At 40.8% G+C, this 17,724-nt stretch overlaps 1 protein-coding gene and 1 long non-coding RNA gene across 2 annotated transcripts; one reads left to right on the top strand and one right to left on the bottom strand.

Annotated features, from left to right (window-relative positions):
• Positions 1-8: 8 nt before the first annotated feature.
• FKBP14 (FKBP prolyl isomerase 14) lies at positions 9-6,590 on the top strand. Its single transcript, XM_061351024.1, has 4 exons — positions 9-256; positions 2,086-2,237; positions 4,910-5,037; positions 6,130-6,590. Exons 1-4 carry the CDS (start codon positions 60-62, stop codon positions 6,286-6,288), a joined length of 636 nt encoding a protein of 211 aa, XP_061207008.1. The 5' UTR covers positions 9-59; the 3' UTR covers positions 6,289-6,590.
• Positions 6,591-12,130: 5,540 nt separating this feature from the next.
• On the bottom strand, positions 12,131-17,399 carry LOC133211027 (uncharacterized). The gene is made up of 3 exons (XR_009725078.1): positions 17,184-17,399; positions 16,409-16,534; positions 12,131-13,888 (listed from the first exon to the last, which is right to left on the bottom strand). It is a non-coding gene; the product is annotated as an uncharacterized LOC133211027 (long non-coding RNA).
• Between the last annotated feature and the right edge of the window lie 325 nt (positions 17,400-17,724).

The following is a 17,724-nucleotide window of genomic DNA, read 5'->3' as shown; positions in this document are numbered from 1 at the left end:
GGAGGGGTGCGGGATGACGGCCCCGCGGCGCTGAGGTGGGCCCTGGCTGCGGAGCGGCGATGGCGGCGCTGCTGCGGGCCGTACTGCTCGGCGCGGTGCTGGGCTGCGCGGCCGCGGCGCTGATCCCCGCGGCTGACGTGAAGGTGGAGGTGCTGCAGAAGCCGTTCATCTGCCACAGGAGGACCAAGTGGGGGGACATGATGCTGGTTCACTACGAGGGCTTCTTGGAGAGGGATGGCTCCATGTTTCACTCCACGTAAGTAGCTCGCCCTTGCGTCCCGCCTTAGAGTGGGCTGTTGGGTGAGTTTCAGCGGGGAAACACCGCTATACCTCTCGATACATACCTTTATTTTCATGTAGGTGATCTCTTCTGGCAGCCTGGCTCCGCACCCCTCACAGCAGTCCATCCCTCATAGCTCTGTAAGGAGTGCTTTGTTGAGGACGGTGGACTTTTATTTACACAGTTACATCTTCGTCCCAAAATTTGCGTTTACCTGTGTGCAAGAAAGCAAAAGCAGTGGGTGTGTGTTAATGGCATGCCCTGGAGTTTATTTGCGATTGAATTGAAGTAGCTTAAATAACGCTACACAGACTTGTCAGTGGGACCCTTGCCACCACCAGCTGTTCTCAGAAAGTTTGGTTTACCTTTATGCTTTGGGAGTTTAGGAATCGCTGGATCGCAGTGCTGTTTAAGAAGAGCACCAATAGTAAAACTTACCTCCTTCCCCTTTGCCAGAGCGAGGCTATAAGAGAGGCCTTGTTTAGCCTTTGTTTTCTGGTTAGTCCGTAGAAAGCAGAGCCATGTGGCATTTGTTAAAAGGGGGAGATATGAAGCATTCTCTGCTGGAACTTAGACACAGGATTCGGTATATGATACCGGTAGTTTAATAAGCATTCTTCCGTGCACGAATTTCTGTCTAGTTTCTAAAGAAAACTTCTAGGGGAGAAGCGTGCTTCTAATTAAAAAAAAACAAAACAAAACAAAAAAAACCCCAAAACCAAACAAGTATATATATGTATGTCCATTACTGGCAGCACAATGACAGCTTTTCATTTACTGAAACGGCGGATTCTTCACCGGCCGCCGACCAGAGAAATCAACATACCAGAGCCACAGTAATACAAGTAGGAGGCAAAACCAGAAAGTCGAGGGAGTGCTAAGAGCCTGCAACTGCTTGCTGATGGCTCTTTTCCTGTAAAACATCGACGAAGTGTTAATAGCGGGAGACAGCAAAATGCTCAAGTGTCTGTAGGCCATGTCTGAAATCTACTTGCATGGAACGTATTGAAAAAGACAGTGGTTTTGCATGTTTAGGCTCTTGCAGGCCATTAAACTAAAATCTCACTAATTTTCTCTTGTAGTTAACCTGCCTCTCTAAAAGGAGCTATAGTGGCACTCTTTTAAGTTTTTGCTGCTGACTAACTTCTGTAAGTGCTGTTTTCTTGTTAAGTACTTTTCCTACATAAGTAGTAAATTGATCTTTTAAAACTGTGTAAAGTAGTCCTGGTGTACTCTCTGGTTAAACTGGGAAAGGGCCTTGTCTGTCTTTTTTAAACTTGAATGTCTTGCATGCATTTGTTTCTATTTTTCTAGACAATCTGTCATGTAGCTTGTTTTTTATTTCCCAATGGCTTTTTTGGAAGAGATGTGGCCAGTTCTTCTAAGCATGTTATAAGGTATATTGTAGTCATGACCAAACTGGGTTTTGATTTGCAGTCTACCAAATATGCATGGTCTTGAATGTAGATTTTGAAGTAGAAATGCGTTTCTCATCTGATCAGTTTCAAAGTGGAAATAGGTGATCAGGAAAGTGAAGGTGGGTATTCGGGTTGCTTAGTGTTGTCATAAAAATACCACGTAGATGTTGTTTTATTTCTTCCTAGTTCTTAAGCAAGCTTGTCTTGCAAGCTGTGGGTTTGAAGACTTTAAAAGTCTGTGTTTTTCATATAAGAAATGCCAAGGTGCCAAATAGTGATGTGTTTTTCATTATGTATCAATGCTCTGATCATATTCCATGTGCTCCACATACCTCTTATGGAACTTGCTGTCTAAAGACTTAAGTGTTTTATTCTGTTCTTTTCCAGTCACAAGCATAACAATGGTCAACCTATGTGGTTTACACTTGGCATAAGGGAAGCTATCAAAGGCTGGGACAAAGGTTTGAAGGACATGTGTGTGGGAGAGAAGCGGAAGCTAACTATTCCACCAGCCCTTGCTTATGGGAAAGAAGGGAAAGGTAAAACACCTGAAGTCCTTCCCTTAACTGCTTTTAATCTCTGTATTTTACTGTTATTCTTGGCCTAAGAGGTTAGCAAGCTTTTCAGGCTGATTCCATTAAATAAGAATTGATGGATTCAGGTGCTCTTTCTCACTGATTTATTTTCTGCAGAAGCAGAAGTGGTTACATGACAAATACAGGAAAAAAAAATCCAGGAATTGATGGTAGCTGCTGTGCAGTATGCTCTGAGTGCCTTCTCTGTTATTGCTGTGCTCAACAGTGCCCTCCTTTTTTATTTTCCTTTGCTTTATTTTTTCCCCTTTTTACAGTCAAGCTGGAAGTGGTTGCTTAGGTAACGGTTGGCTTTTTGGCTGTTGCATCTCTGTTTGTGGTACTGCTTCATGAATGGGAATGTACAAGCCTCATTCTCACTCACAGGTGTCTTTTAGAACCATAAGAAGCTCCCTGTGGTGCTGCTGTTCTTATCTGATGCAGTGAAAGTCACCGCTTACTACTTCCCTACAGGGCCACTTAATTCTTTCCCTTTTTTAGCTATCTTCAGTTTGGACAGTAAGATAGGTAATGCACATGGGTGGTCATCTTGGCATCTACTGGAAATGTATTGAATGGCGTACAAACAGAGAAAAGCATTCTTTGTAGTGATTTCTCAACCTAGCTACTACTGATGGGTTTGGGGTTTTTCCTTTCAAACATTTCCAGATTCCTGTTTCAATAGGAGGGCCAAAGCTGGAATTTGCAGTTAAATGAGTGACAGCTTGAACAATGGTTATTTTTCTGCTTTATGGGGTTTGTTTTAGTTAACTTTTCTTGGAGCAGTTATTAACTGACAACAGTTATCACAATGACTTAAGGTAATACAAGGTTCCACAGCAGAAAGGATAAATGTCTTGGAACATACAATCCTTCCTGCTGCTGTCCTCTCCCATTAATCTGTTTTAGAACCCAGACTGTTTTAGAAATGAGGAGTGTTTACATGGATCTTCAGGCAACTAGGCTGAACGTAGGCTAAGTAATAGTCCATATTACTCTGTGCTACATAGTACTCCATACATGCAGTATACTCCATACCTTCCTTTCTTGAAAATATCCTTTTAAAACATATTTTTTTCTAGAAGAACTGGTTTTAAGAGATAGTATTGGAAATAATCATGTTTCTAGTAGAGAACACAAAACTTTTGGTGGTCAGCTGATTGTATGCAGGGCACAACTGTAACTTTCCACAAAGAGATACTAAATGCTGCAGTATTCAGTCATCACAGGCTAATTGCCTTGATTAATATGTAAAGCACTGCAGTTCTTCGGAGACTTGCAAACCTCACCTCTGTGCTAGTGAAAGAAGGTTGAACAAGTAAACACTGCTACTGCTGTGAGAAATTACTTGCTTTGGGAACACTTTGAAGTATTTGAAAATAATTATGTTGCTATATTCAAGTTATGCCCTTGAAGACCAAATTACTCCATTTTCTTCATGTTTTCCTCTGAAGGCACATAATTTCACTAGTCTCCCACCTTGCTTGATGTCTGACTTGAATGATGAGTCAGATGCCTTTTCCTGTAGCAGTCAGAAAAATTACATGTGTTCCAAACTCTAAGCAGGCCACTGTGCCCTGTATTTCCAGAAGTTTCTGCACATTTATTCATCCCATAAATTTATTCAATCTCAGAAGACAGACAAGCCTGTTTACTGCTGCAGTTCAGTGTGTATTTAACACCATAGCTCCAAAATATAAGAAGTGGATTATTTTTTCCCCTGCCTTCTGAAGGCACAGGAATATTCTGGGGGGATGTTGCTGGCCAGTATAGAAATATATTTGGTCCTATTCAAGCTTTCTCTATATAAGGAGCAAAGTGGTGTGCAGAAAAGTCTTTGACAGTAGCTTCAGGCATTGGCATGAAGGCATATCACGTCACTGTAAAAGCCAATGCCTGATAAACTGGAATCCTTGAGGGATGGTGACATGGGGGGGCTGGTCCTTGGTGCTGTTAGGAAATGACCAGTCTGTTCAGCTGCCTCAGAAAGGGCATGATGCCAACACATGTCTTTGGGCAGATGTACATACTTAGTTTTTGCTGTGTGTTTGGAAATAGCTCAGTGCCCTGTGCAGCAGTCCAGACACTCCTGGCTTTCTCTACAAGAAGAGTTTTTCCAGTGACAGACTAGCAGGTACAAGGTGTAAGTTGGCAGTGGAGAAGAATTTGGACACTGATGAGTTTATGGTGTGTCAGGAGGACTGGACTCTCCCTTCTTGCTACCCTGTCCATCAGGGTTGGCTGTAATTTGCAGTTGTGGCCAGCTGGCTGGCTGTACAGTCTCCTTCACTCTTTTCCACTTTACTGGCTCCGGCCTTGAAACAAAAAATTCAAGAATGATGGTCTTGATAAACCTGAGATGATGATTGTTGGATATGAGCTCACATCAACGTGTACTCATCTCCAACAAACCTAATTGCATCTCAAGTTGTATGTGTACTGTAAGGGCTGCTCAGGATCCAGGCTACGGTCTGAAATAGTTATCACTGTTGCAGTTACTTATCCACTTCAGTTCCAATTGAAGGATGCTTTTACAGTAGTAGGATTACTGGAATATTTATCTGAGGCATATGGCTTTTTGTATGGCACTGAATATGTAATTGTTTTTAACTTTTCTTCATGTTTACCATTTTGGGCAGGAAAAATTCCACCTGAGAGCACACTGATTTTCAACATTGATCTTCTAGAAATTAGGAATGGACCACGGTCCCATGAGTCATTTCAAGAGATGGATCTTAATGATGACTGGAAACTGTCCAAGCAAGAGGTGAGTGGGTTACCCTTCTGTGAGCAAAACTAACAGGATGGGATAGTGGAAAGGGACAGCTTAACTTGAGCGAGGCATCTAAAGGTAAGTTAGATCTTTAGCTAATACTGTGTACAGAGCAACTCTGCAAGCAGAATACACGATATTTAAGAATGCTTAAGGCAGTTATTTATTGAATGATGCACAATACAAGTAACTATTTGTTAGCATAACTACTGAACTGATACCACGAATGCTAAGACACCCAAAAAGTCATTGCTGGCCAGGTGATCATCAGTCATGTGAGGAAGGGTGAGTCTTCATTCTTCCTTGAAGATAACTTTTTCTATGTTGCTGCTTTCCAGTTCTCTGCTTTTTTCGACTTTGTTTTATGCCTTTTCATGTTAGTATCTCTCCCGTTGAATGCTCTTGAACTCCTGGCTCAACAGTTAAGCTCCTGTTTGTGCTTTGCCTTTCTTGCATGGCTTCAGCTCACATATTTTCTTGCACCTTACCAATAGATTTCTTTATTTTTCAATATCAGCTCACCTTTAGTAACTAGCTTAGTGTAAATAACTGTTCCACTAGTCTGTTTAAAAGCTACCTCAAATCTTTGTTCTTCAAAATTGAGATGTCTAGAAATAAATCCTTATTAATGTAGTTCCCATGACAGCAGCAAACACTGAGATTGTGGACAGACTTCCGTATATATTTGGGATGGCTGTTTACATCTACTGGTTTGTTAAAGTGCTAGGATGTGAAAAAGCTCTTTGGGGGCCTGGTCAAATTGGTAGCTGATAACTTCTGCCTAGCTATTTATACTTCACTGTATAGACACCAGATTACAGGTTGTCCTGGCTCATGTTTCAGTCAGATATCATAAAGGTATGGCAACTGCTTTCCTAATTTTACTGTCAGTTATATTACTGGAGTCTTCCATGACTGATCAGGGCTGCAGAATCACTCAGACAAGTATTGCTCTGGCAGTGGCATAGGAAGGAAGGTATCTGTTGTCTAATAGTACAATCCTGAACATAGTGGCCCTCCTTTACACTGTAATAATCAATTCTTTCATAAGCCTAAAAAAATTATCTCTCATCTTTTGTCTAATAGGTGAAAATTTACTTGAAGAAGGAATTTGAAAGGCATGGAGCAGTGGTCAATGACACCCAGCATGATGCTTTGGTTGAAGACATATTTGATAAAGAAGATGAAGACAGTGATGGGTTTATATCTGCAAGGGAATTCACATATAAGCATGATGAGCTGTAGAAAAGGGTGGCATAATTTTTTTGACACAAATGGCAGTGACTCAGACTGTCTGGTTCTCTTGTCGACTTAATTATGTATTTTGGAGTTGACAGCTGCTGTCAGCAAAGAAACACTCTTTGTTTATATAAAAGAATTTCTGTTCATTATGTACAAATGTTTTAAACTATTTTAAAGTATGGAAATGTACCTCTTTTTATGCAGAAAAGACTTGCACATCAGTGTTTTTTAAATTTTGTATTAACTTATTTTTCAGAAATGAAACAAACTTTCCTGTTATCAAACATTGTGAAAATCAAAATCCAGTTCAGTGCCTTTCTGTGATTTGTTTGTGTGTTTAAGATCATATCCAGTGATCCTTTATATATGACTTCTATTCTGTGGCTAAATTACTTGCCCTTCCTTCTTGAGTGTTACTGGTTAAAAAGCAGTGTGCTGACCTTGCTTTTTTTCCTGCAGATTTTAAAAAGATGCACTAGAAAGGCATTGGCATCTCTTTATACAGCTGAGAAACTGATACAAAGCTGAATGAGATGAATGACTACCCTGTCCCGATTTTGTTCTTGAAAGTCTCTCTAAAGGTGAAATATTAGCAACCAATAATTGTCTGCATTTTTCTTTAAATTACGTGAACAAACTAGGAGTTAAATGTCAGACTTTCACTTTTAATGTCAGCAAGATTCTAGGAAATGTCTGTAATTTGGAAAATAGCAAATTATGCTGCAGTGCAGAGGTGATATCCTTCACATTTGTTTTGAAACTCAGAGCTTGCATTCATGAAGAAAGGTCATACCAGTCCCTTTCAAGTTTCGAGGAAGGTCTTGAGCGCAATGTTACAAGTCTGAAGTTTTCCCCATATCCAGAAGGGCAAGAGCATACTGACAGGAGGATCAGTATGGCCTGAAGAGCAATTTGCATTGGCTTGCCTGCTTTATGACTGCCTGAGTTGCAGAACTTGTTTCATCATTTCCCTTTGCAGTATTTGCACAAGTAGCACAGAAATGATGTGAATTTTAAATAATAAAGTGACTTTTTTAGAAAAATAGAGGCATGAGGTAAATGTTATTGCTGTGTTTTCGTGAAGGAGGAGACTATGAGGATTTCAACTCCAATTTGCATGTGTTTAAACTGTTTCTGGAGAGGAAGAATCATTTCGCAATTTCCTATCGCCTCTTAAATGAGAGGTCAGGGTATCTCAGGGAAGGAATTGGCCTCTATTCTGGCACCAGTAATACATGGGTCTCTGAACACCTTCCACTAGACCAGGTTGCTCAAAAGTCCCATCCAGCCTGGCCTTGAACACTTCCAGGGATGGGGCAGCCACAACTTCTCTGGGCAACCTCTGCCAGTGTTTCACCACCCTCACAGTAAAGAATTGCCAAGTGAGATTCTACATTCAAATGCTATATATGAAGTAGGTATTTTCCCTGCCACCTAGTGTTGCATGCAAGTATTAGAAGACTACCTTATTAAACAGTTCGACTGCATATGGATCTTATAGGTTGTCTGTTTTGGCATAAAAAATGTGTCAAGTCATGCAATAGTTTGGAGTTTTGTTTTGTGGTTTTGTTTGGGTTTTTTTTTTTCCTTCTGGTACTCTGTGGCTTACAGCCTACTTGGAATTGTGGCCACCTATTTTGTTTTCAGTAACCTTTAGATCTTTCCTCAATGCTATCTAGTTTTCTTGAATGTTCCATGGCAGTGATTTTCACAGTAGAACAGTGTTGGAAAATACTTCCCTTTGTTTTTTAGGCTTGTTGCCAATCCTGATTCTTGTATTGTGAGGGGATAATGAATAATTTAGCTCTTCATACCAGTTGTGATTTTGCATATTGATGTTTCTTTCTCCTTGTTAATCTTGCCTGATTTCAGCTTTCCCAAAGTTGCTTGCATGTTCTGTGCTGGGTATGTTGATTGGTCACTGGAGCACTTGGTATCTGGGGCAACATGTCACACGTGTATTGTTCATGTTGTATTGGGACAGAAGCATTACCGAATAGTTTGACTCTATTGACTACATGGGGAGCCTAGGCAATTAGCATAGCGTAGAGCAAGAAGGGCTGGTAGTGTATGAAGTTCACCCTTCAGGCAGCCGTGTCTAGGATGTGGGAACTGGCAGGCACCCAACCAAAGGGGAAATGCTGTGTGTGCACTACTAGAAAAGTGGAGCTGAGACTTGCATTTGGTTTGTCAGGGTTTCAGGTGACTGCAGTGTTTAGTGTGTTTTCTGAACATCTGGCCAGGGAACGAAAGCATAAAAGCATGAAATTAAACTTAGCCCAGGTGACTGACCAAATATATGAAAAGCTAAGCTTAAAATGGGGGTGCAGTATGTGCCTTCAGTAAAGGGCAACTGTTGTTTCCTTTGTATTAAGTAGGAGTTCGGAGCTGGTGAATGTTGTGAAATGCACATATGCATTATCTGCTGCTTAGATTTTTAAAGCATTTCATAAAAATGACTTTTAGTGAACATGCAGGTAAGTTGTTAATGCCAGCAGACATTAAAGCTGCCAGGTCCAAGGTGTTGCATGTAGGTTTATGCTGGATGAGTGGATGGGGTTTGGTTTTAGTGCTCTTCTTGGTAGCTGTGTTATTCTGAACTTGAACTGAAAAAAGATTTCAAAAGTGCAGGATCAGCAGCAGATTTGGGAAGCCAAAACCATTTTTGCTGTTTGCTGTTTTACAGTCCTTCTGTGAAGATGAAGGGATTTTTTAGGTAGAAACAGCAGTGCTTGTCTTAACCTCAGTTGCATCTGTTTGTGAATCCATGGGCATTGTGCTGCAGTGCCAGCAGGAGCCAGCTAGCTACCTGCAGGAGAGCAGGAACAGGCAGCTGTCTGTCCCCTGAGGGGATGGAGGAGTATTGGAACTTCAGTGGTACCCAGCATCATTTTGGCTGGCTTGTGTGTGAAGTGCAAGGTGTATTGAAGAAGAAACAAACCCTCACTGTGTGTCAGTAAAATGCAGCATTTGAAAAAGTGGAGAGAATTCCATACAGTGCACTTTCCCCCTGTTCTTAGAGCATTCTTTATACATTTCTTGTTGTTTTGTGGTTATATAGGAAAATATGTACTGATGGCTTTTAGAACCGCAGCCTGTCATTCACAGCCACAACCTAACAATTATAGTGGGAGTTGCTGCCTTCTGTAGGTACAGAAGCAGCCTTCAGAGTTCCTTTTATTTGAAAATTCTTGATATGCAATGCAATGACACAAGAAAGCTTTTGGCAAAGTATCAGGAATGGTGCTTATAGCCTGAAATGTTTTTTAAAGCTTTCTTCTTCAAGATCAACTGATAAGGCAAACAGCGTTGAAAATGAAGGAATCACTTTATCGGATCTTAAGTCTTTACTTTTCAGTACCTTATGTCCTTGTGCTGCCAATAACATTCCCAGTGTGGAGTTGTTTTGGTGAGTGCTTTATGTGACAGTCATAAAATTGCAGTGTTAAGTACATATCAAACTGCTACCATTTCTTCTTCATGACATTTAGAACAAAAATAATCCATAGCATATTTTCTGAGTACTTCAGTGTAAAAATAGGTGGTACAGGTCAGCCTTTAAATTACAATTGTCTTTGTCATACATGCTCCCCAAACCCCCCATTGATTCTGCTGTTAGATACAAGGTGGTTTACCCCTTGATACAGACATCCCAGTTTCAGATGGTAGGTATCAGCAGGATGAGGAGAGCTCATCGCTTTGGGGCATTCCAGGAAAAGGAGAAAAATTCCAGGAAAAGGAGCAAAATTAGTGGTGTGTGAGAGAGTTTTTGTATTTCTTACAGAGCAATGTGAGAAATACAAAAGATTTTGTTTCCTAGTTTCTCTGGCATCTGCTTACTTGGAAGAAAGAACACTGGCAGCCACCGATACAGGTACTGCAAATAATGAGTCTAGTTCCTGATCTGACTTTGATTAGAAATCACTGCTTCAGCTAGATCCTATATGGATTTTTACTCCTAGGACAAAGCTTAAATACATACTTCCAAGATCCATTAAAGAATATTCAGGATAGGTATGTTGGGTTTGCTTTTTAAAAATACATTGGCCTCATCATAGAGCTTTTGCAAAAAAAAACAAAAACAAAAAGACAAAAAAAGCCAAACCTCAGTACCCCAAACCCCTTCATTTGTCATTGACACTGAATTGGTTTTAGTACCAGCAAAATCAAAACAAGCAGCCAACACCAAAACAAACAAAAACTGCATATATTTGTATAATCCTGGATAATTTTAGCCTCTCCTGAAAGTTAATCGTAGTGCTTACATTCTGTGCCCTAGTTTTCTTCTGGTACATAGGAAAAACAATTCTTTGACAACATGGTATTTCTTTAGCTATCCTGCTTCTGTTTTTATGCTTGTGCTTGATTGTGTCAACAGTTTCACACAGGAAATGTTAATTGAAAAGCTCAGTAGGAAACTTACCTATTTGTATGTACAGAGACAAGGGCCTTCATTACTAGCCCTCCCAGCCTGGAGGGGATTCAGGTGGAACTACCTCCGGTATCACAGTTCTTCATTCTAGGAGGTTCTGTTCCAAAAGCAGGCTGGTTTAGCTAGGGGTTGCACCCACTTAGGAGCTGTGTGGTATTTCTATCCTTTTCAATGATGTAAATAAAGTAGGAGATGGGTTTTGCTGAGAAATTTGCCATGAACATAAGGGATAGTTTGGAACTTGTCAGGTAAGTAATGTTGTGCAAAGTTTCTGAAGGCAACATTCGTGATGGATGGTTTGAAGTTGTTCACAAGGATAGTGTTTTTCTTTTCCATTCTTTCCCTTTTCTACCTTTCCCTCTCTCCTGTTTTTTCCTTCTCCCCCTCTCTATTTTCCCCTTTTTCATTCTGCATCTCCATTAGGTAAACAATGAACAAATCCACTTTTAAAATCTGAAGAGCTGATTGTGGAAAGCTAGTGTAGCCAGCTCTTCAGAGCTTCCCAATTCTCAGTTATGTTTCCCTCTAAAAAATCTGAGGCTGATGCTAACTACCATTAAGAACTGCTCTTCATATTAGATACAATGCTTCTAATTTCTAGTTTGTGTCATGCCCTGCTTAAGGAGATTAAATGATGCAGGATAATTGATTCTCATCTGGGAGTCGGACTGAAAGCATTAAATCAATCCTGTTCTCTTACATGTTACTGCCATTGACATTTCTTTAAAGCAACTGATGTTTCCTCTTCTGCCTCTTTCCCTGACTAGTGAACTAGATAATACCTATTTCTTCTGTGTGCTTGCCCTGCTTTCTCTCTGGGAGTAAATAGCACAGCTTAGCTCTGGTCTCTCTAATCTGCTGGGATATGTCTTTAGAGAACAGGTTTTCATTCCATAAATACAATGCAGAATGTTTTTGGTGACCCTGTGTCCATCTCTACGGAATCTATAGGGCTATAGCTAACGAACTAATCCAAGCTTAAAGAACATTAACTATCTGCTGGGTTTTGCTCTCAGTACTGCTGACCACTAAGAGAGGTAAAACTGGTGATGTTCCTTCCTTTTAACAGAAGGTAAGAATTTACATTTGCATACAGTATTGTGGCCCTTATCTGCCATCATGTCGTCATTGTTAATGTCACTATTATTAGTTAAAAGCTGGGCTTAACAGTCACACAGGCATTGCGATGTAGGCTTGCACTCTGAAATAACTCGGTGCTGTGCCTCTGCAGAACTCAGTCTGAAGCATGGCTCCCAGACACGTGGTGCTCATCTTGCAGCTGACAAACGAACACAGACTGCAATGGGAGCACGTATGGAGCAGAAACAGTCAATGATCCTGTTCATATGGTACCACATCCTGTTCTTGCTAACTGCGCCATAGCACCCTTTGGGAACAGCCACGACCAGCCCTCCATCAGTGGTGGAGCTGTGTGAAGGCGGGCTGGTGAGGTGGGCTCTGGAGCACCAATTAATATGCTCTGCCAGACCTCTGGTGGCTTTGAGCTTTCACACCTTGTTTCTTGAGCAGGAAGCTGCGGGAGGGCAGCACAGGACTGTCAGTGTCAGGTTTGTGTTGTCACAACACTGCCTGAGGGTAAAGCCAAGAGCAGGCTTGGGGCTCTTGTGCTGGGGGGAAATCACAGATGAAATAGACAGGGGAATAGCTGTCTGTACTATCCAGTTTTTCTTTTCTGGCATCCACATCTAATATAAGGAAGTTTAAAAACTCCTGTGTAATTTATTGTAGACATCTCTTTATTAAAATACATACATAAGGAATAACATGCAAATGGCATGAAATGTACAATATAATTTGAGCTTTGTTATTTTCCCCATCTATGAACTACTGTTTTCCAGTTGTATGTTGTGGACAAGGACATTTATGTAAATGTGAGATCTTTTACGACTGAGATACTCAGTTGTAGACATTTAAAAAAAAAATATGTATTTTCCTGTCCTTTGGAAGTGCAGGAATGAAAAGGACTTCTTTGTTTTGAAAGTTTTTCAGTATGTTATCAGGTGTCCCTTCCCACCTGCAGATATCTACCACTTCCATGAATAAGGAAAACTATTTAACATTGAGGTGAGCTCCTTAAAGTGTGCCACTGCTCACAGCGCCCAGTGTACTGTGTATGGGAGGGGAAAAAAGGTTGCTGATGTTGACACATGCATAACTTTTTACGTGTACTCAGCAGACCTGTTGCTGTGGTAACTAATCAGAAGATTCTAACCTCTCCTGATTGAGTGCTGTTTGAACTGCACCAGATGGCTGATAAATCACGTAGTGGAATTTTCTGTCCCTTGAATTACTGTCTGATCTTTTCCCTAAGTGCTGTGGTTTAATTTACAGCAATTTACACAGATTATTTAGACCTGACAAACTAATGCAAAATGCAAAGCTGCTTCAGGTATGTAGTCACTTTAGTGAACTCCTGTATCGCCTGCATAACACTAGAACTGATTTTTGTCTTATGTATTGATGTTCAAGCTGTTGCAATTTTATGAATAATGCTAAGCTAAAAAACATTATGCTTGAATTTTAATATAATTTTAATAAAGGGTAACTATATAGCACATAGTTACTACAGCACATTTCTTGCAGAAGGAAGTGAGACACCTTTTCCAGTTCATTGGTCTGCTACAGCATTTCTGTACAGGCAGCATTGTAACAAGGGAAGCATACATGAAGATTAAACAGGGTCATTGCATAAGAAAGCAATGCTGTTGTCTCTATTTTCTGCTTCTTTGTTGTCACTGCTGGCTTATCTTCTCAGGATGATAGGTTTCCTTTTTCCACCCACCTCGGCTGTTTATGAGTCTTAAGCTATTGTCAAGTGTTTTAGCCTCATTGTTACAGGTTCTGTTCTAGCACACTAAAAAAAAGCTCCAGGCTCACAGAATTTATAAGCCAATACTAAAAAATGTGCCTTATGGTACCTTTTAGAGTTATGAAAATAAGTATGTTGTCACTGGTTACTGTAAATTAAAACAAGACAAAAGACAAAAATTATGAAAACAAATCAAGAAACTGATACTATTTTGGTAAATCATTACTCCAGAAGGCAGCAACCTTTTTGAATGGGCAATGGAGCAGCTTAGTTGTGTGGTGCAGTGCTGTTCCTGATACGTTTCTGGACTCTGAGTCCTTGCAGCACTCCATCTTCTGTCCCTGTGACACAAAATAGTTGTGTTCTGTCATGTTACTCGTTCAGTGAAGAAACTAGTCATTTCTGTGGCTCACGAATAAGAGCTTGACACCTCAGCCTGCCGTTGTGCCTACTATGACATCTTACGTGCAGCTGCAGCCATTTCCATAGATTAGTCTTCAGTGGTGTAACTGGATAAAGGGGCTGCAGCCACTATTTCTCTTTTGGTTTCGATTTTGAACATTCACTGAGCCTAGCAGGTGGTATCTTCACATCAGAATACTGCACTTGCCACCCTCTTTCTTTGTTATGGATGAAGCCACCTTCAGCATAGGAAAAGTACTATCAAGTTTCTACTCCAGACTGGAGCATATGAATATGACTATATACAAAACCCAGAACACCCAAGTACTATTGATACTTTTTGTTCTTTAACATTATTTTATAACATCAGTTGAATTTACTGGTCTATGGTGAAACTATTATCTAGGGTCTTGCAGCGTTTTTCAACGTTCCTAACTCTACCTAAGACATATAAGAAGTTATTTTATTCTTATCACTCACTGTGAGAGGAACCATTTAAATTCCGTGAGATGCCTTTATGGGTATAAGATTAGAATTCTGACTTAGCAGCAGTTCATCTGATTTTTAGGTACTCCAAATCAGTGCTCCATTGGAGAGAACAAGACTAAGACAGTGGCTTGGAACAGTAAAAAGGAATATTGACACGAAGGCTTTCTTGGATACACTACCCTTTTACCAAAATCTATCCCAGTAGATTTTTAAAATATAATTTAAACTCTTAGATGGTCTTTTTCACCATCTGCATTAAGTCGACTTCTTTCATTCTAAACACTGCTGAGAAAACCAGTTCCATCAGCAGTAAGCCTGCGTGGCTGCTGTCTTGAACTTGCAGAAAAAAGTATTTTGGAAATGGCAAATCAAAGATTAGTGCTGCAGTGTCTTGAGGATTTTTGGGTACTAGTTCTGCTGAATAGGCTTTGATCTGAAACTAAAGAGGTGTTTAAAAAAGAACAAAAATAAACTGTAACTTAAGCTGTGTGTTGCTGTATTTGCCTTCTGGTCTCTTCCTTTCACAGATAAAACATGGAATAAAGGTTCTTTGAAACTCCTATTTTTTCTAAAGATGTGTCCTTCCTGCACTCCTTCTTTGATGCTTCATCCAATTGGAAACTTGTTTTTTATAGAAGAAATAAATCACTTTTTAATATCCATAAATTCTATTGCTATGTTATTAAAGACAAAGAGCAAATAATCAATAAACAAGCATTGTGGCTTTGTCCTGATTGTTATACTTTTGTATTTTCTGTTTACACAGCAATCTCCATTCAAGGATTTCATAGATACAGCTGTGAGTAAATGCTCTCCCCATTTCATGCATGAGGTAATTTAATTGCTATGAGGTTACAAGATTTATCCAAAGCCAAGCAGCAAGCTTATTGCAGAACAACACACCCCAGGCTCTCTTAATTCCCCAGGACCATGTTCTAACCACTCATCCTTGCTGCTTTATGCAGTTCATGACAGCTTGCACAGAAAGGAAGCCTCAAAGACTTCTGTGTCGCCAGTATGTAATCATTCTGTAGACTGTCTAATAATTCTTAGGTAGATTATACTCAGACATAATCATCTCCAGTGTAATTAGAGAATAGACTTAGTCATCTAAGTGAGCATAATACGGGTAATGCAAGTGGTGCGTTATAGGATATAATTTAAACCTCCTTTTAAATTGCACCTGCTCTTTTCATCGGCTATCTTTCTGATTCTAAGAAGCAAGCTGCCTGTGACACAGTTAATCCTTGATGTAACTCCAGAGCAAAGAATTTGGGTTGTTATGTTCAACTAAAATTGTTACGATTAAATTGATATAAACTCCTCAGCCTTTCAGCGATTCAAATCACCTTTCAGTTAGGTATTGTAAGGCGGAGATATACAGCCTTTTTTCTATTGCAACACAGATTGAACTGTAATTCTGATGACAGCAAACTGATAGCAGAGGAAAACAAAGGTCTTGCTTAAAATACACAACGGAAAACCTTAGAGTATGAAGGGCCCCATGTTGCTGATGATCAGCCTGGCGTTTAAAAATGAAAAGCATTGATCTTAAGTAATAACTTCTAAATTAGTCCCTATTCAGGTTACTGATATACCCCCAAAAGGTGCAGATGCCACAATGTTTCACATTCACTGAGATTTAGATGGGGAACAGCAAATTATTTTCTCTTTTGGTTATACGATGAAGTTACAACTTCTGGTCTGTGATTAAGTTTGACAGCAAGTGTCCAAAGCTTGTCCATAGTTTCTGAAAGCATGCAGACCCCTGGATCCTTCTGCTCCTTGCAGTGTTGAGAGGAAAGTCTTTTTGCTGCATATGATTCCAGGATTTTTCCTTCTAAATTTCCTTTTCATGTAGGGTTCCATATGCAGATCCTGCCTGGCCTTTTGGTTTTCTTTTGCCAGATTACTAAACAAGGTCTATTGATCTAATAAGCAGTGTGATATTTAAGTGTCTTGATTCCTACCTTGTAGGAGTGCATCACATATAGTACTAACTGAAATTTGGACTGACTCTCAGTCCCGTGCTTTATGTGGCAGCTGCTTCTGCAGACATGTTAGTCTGGCTTGCCCCTTGTTAATGAGTTAGGATCCTGAAGAGAAAGAGGAAGAAAAGCAAATATCCTGAGGAACTCAACTCTGACCACCCTGCCCAGTTGTGCAGCACTATGGAGGACATGCTGACAGGGTTCTTCCAGGTAGTTAGTTCTGCTGGCAAAAAGCATTCAAACCTGTGAAATGAGGCAATAGCTGAGTGTAAAATCTCTCGGACTTAGGTACAATGCTCTTTTATAGATTTCTGTATTTTCTGTGCCTTCCCCAAGTTCCACACTGCTGCACCAACTTAACACACTTACTCCTTCCTGCTCTGGCACTGAAATGCTCTAGCTTTTAATGCTCTTTGTTCGTCTACTGTCATCCACACAGCTTTGCCTTTCTGACCTTGTCACCAGATTCCTTTTAACCCTCCCCTCTTCCCATCAAACATATCTGTCAGTCTCCTCCACACTAAGTGTGTACTTGTAGAATCAGAATAGTTAGGGTTGGAAAGGACCTTAAGATCATCAAGTTCCAAGTCTGAGGCAGGCATTGGTGTTCCTTGGTTCCTTTCCTTGAAGACAGATAGAAACACAAAGGTGATGCCTCACACCAGCGAACCATGTTTGTTTCCCTAAACCGGAGTAGTTTAACCGAGTAGCTGGGGACACACACGGTTAACCCTAGCAGTGAAGCTACCCTCACCTCTGTATGGAGGCACAGGTTGTGTGCTGAACAGACTGGACAGCTCCACGTGGCAAATGGAACAGGCCACCTACTCCATGCATGACAGCCGAGGGGTGCTGTGCTCAGTGTGATGCCACTCAGGGATCATCACTGCCGCCTTGCTCCGGGCATGGCAGTGCTGGTGCTGCTGCACCCCAAGAGCTGAGAAGTCCCCAGGGGTTCAGCTGCTGCAGGGACAGGACCTCACTGTGGTGCTTCTCAAGGGGCCAGCAGAAATGTCCCTGGCCATGAGGTCACCCTCATAGCTTTGCCAGGTTGGGTGGACTCCTTGTCTGGTGGTTTGACTGGTTAATGAGGTAGCAGCCACATTTTAAATTGCCTGCTTAATTTACTTCCTGCACTTACCCTGTGTGTGGGGCAGAGGGACACAAGTTACCCACCCAGTTATATGAGGAAAACTGAATAAACGAGCTTCGACTCTTCCAACACCTGATGTGAAGGGAACAATTAGCCCCCTTAGTCCCTGAAGGACGATGCATGCACCACTCCCTACCCATGC

The sequence above is a fragment of the Neopsephotus bourkii genome, unplaced genomic scaffold (assembly GCF_033783945.1).
Source record: "Neopsephotus bourkii isolate Nb327-2 ecotype Australia unplaced genomic scaffold, CSIRO-AGI_Nbou_v1 NB_549, whole genome shotgun sequence".
Classification (NCBI taxonomy): domain Eukaryota; kingdom Metazoa; phylum Chordata; class Aves; order Psittaciformes; family Psittacidae; genus Neopsephotus; species Neopsephotus bourkii.
The sequence above is the reverse complement of the archived record's forward strand: the minus strand, read 5'-3'. Positions and strand labels throughout refer to the sequence as shown.